Source organism: Crocodylus porosus, unplaced genomic scaffold (assembly GCF_001723895.1).
Source record: "Crocodylus porosus isolate Cpor-Errol unplaced genomic scaffold, CroPor_comp1, whole genome shotgun sequence".
Taxonomy (NCBI): Eukaryota; Metazoa; Chordata; order Crocodylia; family Crocodylidae; genus Crocodylus; species Crocodylus porosus.
The window spans coordinates 29,724,953-29,731,619 of record NW_017728951.1 but is presented as its reverse complement, the minus strand read 5'-3'; the positions used below and the strand labels follow the sequence as shown (position 1 = coordinate 29,731,619).

Below are 6,667 nucleotides of genomic sequence, written 5' to 3'. Positions count from 1 at the left end.
TGGATAGCAGAGACACTGAATCTAACAGAAGTCTGGGGAGGGGCAGCTAGGACTGTGGAGGTCTGTGGCAGAGATGCAGGTCTCTCCTACTAGGGCAGGGATGGGCAAAGTCTGGCCCATGGGCTGGATCAGGCCCATGGTGGACTCCATTTCCCAGCAGCCTCTGTCCACAACACTGCAGCAAGTTTCCATGGAGACCCCGGTCCTAGGGCTATGGTTTCCATAGAAACTGGCCCCAGAAGCACTGGCAGGGCATGCAGCTGGGCAGGGCACTGCTCCAGGGCTTGGATCTTGTGGTAGTACAGCATGGTCCAGAGCTAGGGCAGAGCTGGACAGGGGATGCCTTGCCAAGGCAGTGTGGTGCTCGCAGCAGCAAGCAGCTTTCCTGTGCAGCCCCGTAGCACCAGGTCGCGCCCACTGGGCTGCAGAGGCCCCAGGGGAGGGCAGCAGGGTAGGGGCCCAGACCAGCAGTGGGCAGCCCACCCCCACCCTTGCCCCATGCACACATCTGTGGGACATGGGTCCACCCTAACCCCCCAGGAGCATGCAGAGTAGCAGAGAGCTGGCCCTAACCCCCCACTCTCCAGACAAGCATCCCACAGCTCTGTCCCACTCCTGCCCCCAGCTGAACAGTAGTCTGAGCCCTCCCCAACTCCCTCCCTCCCCATGGGGGCCTCAATCTCTCCCAACCCCACTTACTTGAGGGAGCTGCTTTATAGGATGCCTGGCAGGATGCATATACAGGCACATGGCACCCCTGCCTGATGGCTCTCCTCCCATTCCCTCCCAGCCCCTGCAGGCTGGAACTCTACCAGTCTGCGGAGGGCTCTTTGCAAGATCGCAAAAAAGTGCATGTTTCTCTGCTAAAATGAAGACTCCCCATTTTCCTCTGGCAAAGGGGGAAATTTGTGTTTTTCTCCATTTTTCCCTGTGGAAAACAGAAAACCCAGATCCCTGCTAATCTATAAAAGAGCCTCTGGGAACCCCATAAGTTTGGGCCCCTAATATAGTCCATGGCCTGTTGTGACCTACTTAAAAAACTTCTAAAAAGGTTACATGAATATATTGTCTCAAACAGTATACAATTAGAAGTTATAATCCTTATTCAATGAAGATATCTTTGAGCTTTAACATACCTTTAAAAATGCAATTAAATAAAAAAAAATCTAGTTTAAATTTAAAAAATCCAATTTTTTTTAATTGGTTGATTTTTATGGAGGGGGAGCTCTACATCAAGGGCATGGACAGATTATAACAGTATTGTCAGCACGCACCTCCTTGCTCAGGTGGGGTTGACATGCTAATGAGAACAGGCAGGAACCATCACAGCTTATCTCACAACTTCCCTCTATTCACAACAACAGTCATGTTTCTGCACAGAAGCCTGGTTAAAGAAGAAAGTGACTGCTGTTTCTCAGACCAAGCATATAGTTGAAGGAATTTGAGGCTGTATTTACCTGGGAAATCTTCTTTAGGAATGCCAGATGCTACTAAAGGGCTCTAAAAGGATGTTAAAAATCCAAGGGACTCATTTCTAAAAATATCTGAGCCCATGAAAGATCTCAGTTCTCTTCTCATGGCACTAAACAATACACTGAACTAAAGTGTACACTGATGTTTAGTGAGGAAGTGGCAAAACACCGCTGGCCTCACAAACCAAAAAGGAGAAGCTATCCCTTGCATTCTCCCAAGATCTCATTTCAAAGTCTGCAGCTTCAAAAAACGGTATTGCTACTGGGCAATACAAGGGCAGTGAGAAACAGAGCTGGGATTTTACAAGGCAGTGCAGGGAGGAGTGCATCAGGGAAGGCTGCATTCAGCCTCCTCCTAAGGAATTATCCCCTTCCCCTCTGGGGGTGACTCGGAGGCAAGTCCTCTCCCTTCCCCTTCCCCCTACCTCGCCTGCGGTTGAAGGCTGTGTCCACGCTGCCCCGTGTGAGTTCCTGCCCCACCCTAGCTCACCCGGGACAGTGGCAACACCAGGCAGGCACCTTCCCCCTCCCCGGGAAGGAGCGGGGGGTGGGGCGTGGAGAAGGGACCCCCGGGCGGCCGCGCGCTCACCTGCAGCGCACCACCACCTGGATGTTCTTGCCCTTCTCCTCCTTCTTGGCGCCGCCCTGGGAGCCAAACGAAGCCATCGCGAAACCTGAGGGGGGCGAAGCGGTGAGCTCAAGGCAGGGCGGCGCTGAGGCAGCCCCGCCCCGCAGCGCTGACCCCAGCCCGGCCCAGCGACGGTCGCCCAGAGCCCAAAAGACAATCCCGGAGCCCAGGGAACGGCCGGACCCGCGCTCACCGCCACCGCCGTCGCCGTCGCCGTCGCCGCCGCCACCCCCCGCACGATCCAGGGGCAGCTGCCGCCGCTCTCGCCAACTTCGAACCACGCGCCTCCCCCCGCCGCAGCCAATCAGCGGGAGCGCCTGCGCCCCCGGGAGCCGCGCGGCATCATGGGACTTATTTTAAAACTCCGGGACGGGGGCGGGGCTTTCATGACGTCACGCAGGCAAGGAACCCTGCGGTTTCAGCAATATGGCTGGGCTTGTGCTGAAGCGTGGTGCATGCTGGGACCGGCGGTCCCGGCTGAAACGGGCAGCCCAACCCTCTCCCAGTCATGTGACGCGGGTGGGTGGGATCCTTAGTCCCAGCGCTGGGGCGGTTGCTGGCAGGTGGGGTTTTGCGGTCCTAGCTGTAGTCGGCTCCGTCCTGGGACGTGCTGCTGCTCGGCCTTCCGCTAGTCTCGTCCCTCCCCAGGAACGAGGAGCCCCACGTACGGCGCTGTGGCGTTTTTCTAGGGCTCGTGCAAGATGCAGCGCGTGATACGTGTTGAGGAGGCTTCGCTTCCCTTTTCCCCCCCCCCCCCGCCCTCCGTTCCGAGTAGGGGAAGCGCACCTGGTGCTTTCGGGCAGATGCTCCCTTCCTTTCGCAGAGAGGAGGCGGGGGGATCCCGAGCAGAGCAGAGCAGAGGCTTGACCCGCGCGGGAAAGGTGATGCCGGAGCCCTCTGTCAACAGAGGCAAGAAGCAATGAAGTGGGGCAGCCACAAGGCAGCTTTCATCCGTCAAACACGGCGTGAGGCCTGCTCAGACACTGCTGCGTTTAGAAGGTAGCTAGGGAGATGGCCAAGATACCCCAGAAAGCTAGTAATTACTGGGTTCTCTGGTACCGTCAACCCTCAACTCTTCCTCTCCTTTTGCAAGTGGGGGAGTAAGGCAGCACTGCTGCTGGAGAAAGGCAGCATGTACTCATGTCATTACAGACTGGACCATTCACCTGCTACTGCCTCTGCTGTTGAAGTGGGACAGGAGCTATAACTGGCATTCTCAAATGTCCAAGCACTTGTGTCTTCAGTGGAAATATCTTGCTGCTTAAATACAGTTTTAAGCAGTTTTCTGGGGCTTGGGTAAGGTTTTTAACCTTAAATCAAAGGAACAGATTCTGCCCAGTTTAAGGAAAGCAGCCACCAAAATGTGAACTTTGATGATTGAAAAGCAGTATTAATTACCACTCTATTCTTACTGACTCCACCATTTTTCTCATTCTATGTGGTGTAGTATATATGTGCTGAGTCTGGTAATTTGCATAGGGAATTGTGTAGGGCTGACCTGTACACAAGCATGAGGCTTATGCATGTTCACACTCTACTTGGTTATACCCTTCTGCAATGTAAACTTTGAAGGAGGCTTGATCTGAAAGACTTGTGAGTTCAGTTTCCTTTCTGGAATGAACTTGTGCACAGCACCAGCTAGGATTTGTACTACCAACATACATTTTATGTATTTTCAAACACTCATTTAAGACTAATAAGAATCTATTGATTTACTTTCATGGGAGATGCCTCAAACCCTTGTTTAGGTTAGGGGAAAATGTACTTTTGTGAATCAAGTTAGTCCAAGCCCATAACTCTAATCCGTTTAACATCTTTAGCTTTATTTTACCAGGTGAGTTAATAGCCCTTTTCATTAGCTTGTACAAGGCTTGAGGACACTGCACTATACTCACAAAATGAACAAGGAAATACTACTGCAAACAAGGAAATACTTTGCAAATAACATAAGTTAGAGGGGTAGGACTGTCCTTCATGGAATCACACAGACTGGGCACTCTTGGGGCTCCACCTCCCCTACACCCCAGCCATATGCCACCCCTCAGGACACCCAGATGATGGACCACCGGCCTGTCTCTGGTGTGCCCATCCCTCAACGTCTCTTTACCCCGGGTGACTATTGACCACTCGTCTCGGCATCTGCTCTCTCCTTTTGAGACGTCCTGATCCGCAGAGTTGCCTCTCCTCTTCTTCTTGACCCTGCAGGCTGCTTGGGCTTGATTTCCCCGGTTCAGGCTCTGTGTGCCCTTCAAAGTGATAACATAAAAGAAAAGAGAACAGTAGAGGTTTGGGCCTCAGCCCACCCCACTCAGATCTGGTGTCTGTGGTCCTCAGGATCCCTCAACGCCATCCTTCTTGACCCGTCCACCCTGCCAAGTTGGGTGTGTATTTTAGGGGAGCCAGGACCCTTCCTGTGGGTCTCTGCCTGGCCCCCTGCAGAGCTGATGATCCTGCCATCGTGCAGCCTAGGGAGTTTACCCCATGTCTCCAGCTTGGCTATTCCCCCCCCTCCCCCCCATTTCCCCACCGCTGGCTTTTAAATTAGCTGGGTGACAGTTTTTGATGATGTCATCCGCCAGCACCACTCCTGGCCTCAAATAAAAGCAGCTGATGAACCATGCTGGTGGCGCTTCTCAGTGTGGTGTGGCTTTTCCTAAAAAAGGTAAGTGAACCCTTTCTTTATGGCTTTTTTTCTTCAGGCAGCTCACCCCTACCTCAGGTCCTGCTATGGGAGGGTGTTCCAGGACCTCCATTTTTGTACCCCTGGGACGGGGCTATAGCAAGTTTTGGGGGGCTGTAGCCCCCCACTCCCTTCCCAGCACCACTGCCACTGGCCCAACCTGAACACAGCCCCAGCCCAACCCCCTCTCCGGGAAGAGCCAAGCACTGCCCCCAGAACAGCCTTCAGTAGCAGCCTGCCCTCACCCCGCTTGCAGATCCAGGGGGCATCCCAGCCTGTACCTTCCTGGGTTATGTGCAGCAACAGAGCCACTCCCCCTTCCCCCTTGTGTCCCCAGATAAGCCACTTGCAGCTCTGTTCCATGCCCTGCCCCAGCTGTGCAGCGCCTGCCCCAGCACCAGTCCAACTCCTTCCCTCACCATGGGGCCCTCAATCTGCCCCCCATGTCCCTTTCTTCTCCCACGCCCCTTCCCCCACAGATTTACCAGCTGGATGCTCTCTCCACGCTGCCAGGCTGCATTCCTGGCCACTTGAATGCTGTGCTACAGCTGTTCACATGTACATGGCATTTGTCAACAACGTTATCAGCCACATCAGCCAAAAAAAAAAGTTTGCTGATAACGTCTATTTTCCTTTTATCAGTGCCAATATGATATGGGACCGACGTATTGGTGCACCTGTCATTTCTGCCTAGGAGAACTTTTACAACCTCCTGTGCCTGATGAAGAGCAAGTGTACCCGAAAGCTTGCAAATAAATAAAATAATTTGTTTGCAAATATCTAGTTGGTCTAATAAAAGATATCACCTCTTCCATGAGTTTGGCTTCCCTTTAGGTTTTATCTTTGACACATCTGATCTAGGCCATACTTCCAGGATGGGAGAATTCCATCGTGAAAATCAGGGACTCTTTTAAAGACTTGGGAAGTCATGGCAGGCTGTAAGCTGCATCATTTCCCAGTGTGATGTAGTGGCCAGTAGAGCCCGTTCATTTTTTGATTAATGAAGAAAAGAACATGAGCAGGAGTAGAGAGGTTATATTACCTATGCATTTGGTACTGTTGCAGTCAATACTGGCATGGCTTTTTGGTGCCTCTAATTCAAGATGGTTGTTGAAAAATCAGAGGGAGGAAAACATGCTTTGTAGTGAATGGAGCTCAAACAGTTTTGCTTAAAGATTAAATCAATGGGATAATTAATTTCATATTGTAAATACCTATAAGGGGGACAAATGTGATGAGAGGACTCTTTAGCAGCCTATGTATAATAAGATTCAGGATGTGAGAGCAGAAGCTGAACAAATTGAGGGTACAGGCAGTCCTCGACTTACAACATTTTGAGTTACAACATTTCACACTTACAACATACATAAATTGACATCCTGTTTCAACTTTATGATGTCAGTTTTGACTACAATGCTTGATCCAACACCATGCCAGCAAACGAGTTCGCTGCGTTGCTCATCTTGCTGGAGAACATCGGTCCAAATTTCCTTGGACACTTTCTTTAAGAAAGCAGACAAGGCTCCAGAAAAACCTGCAGTCAAGACTCCTGAGAAGACTCCAGCCAAGAACCCTTCAAAAAGTCTAATCAAGATCCTTTCAAAAAGTCCAGCAAAGTCGCCTCAAAAAAGTCCTTCCAAATCAATATGATTGCTGTTTATAATATAAAATATTAATGTAACTATATTACTCATCTATAATTGATCGAATACACAATTCTGGGGTATTTTTGGTGAAAATAGGGTGTTGGGCCTTGGTTCAGAAACCAATCCCCCATTTATAACGTTTCTTATGAGAAAATTGGTTCCAAGTTACAACATTTCGACTTAAAATGCAATTATCAGGAGCCAATTGTGTTGTAAGTTCGAGGACTGCCTGTACAAATAA

General features: G+C 50.9%; 1 protein-coding gene across 2 annotated transcripts in view; it reads right to left on the bottom strand.

Annotated features, from left to right (window-relative positions):
• KIF11 (kinesin family member 11) overlaps positions 1 to 2,146 on the bottom strand; it is a 22,573-nt gene extending 20,427 nt beyond the window's left edge. For both annotated transcript variants that reach the window (XM_019556185.1, XM_019556186.1), the window contains exon 1: positions 2,062 to 2,146. In XM_019556185.1, coding sequence (XP_019411730.1) covers positions 2,062 to 2,138 — 77 coding nt within the window. In that variant the 5' untranslated portion in view covers positions 2,139 to 2,146. The remainder of the gene's footprint in view (positions 1 to 2,061) is intronic.
• Positions 2,147 to 6,667: the final 4,521 nt, after the last annotated feature.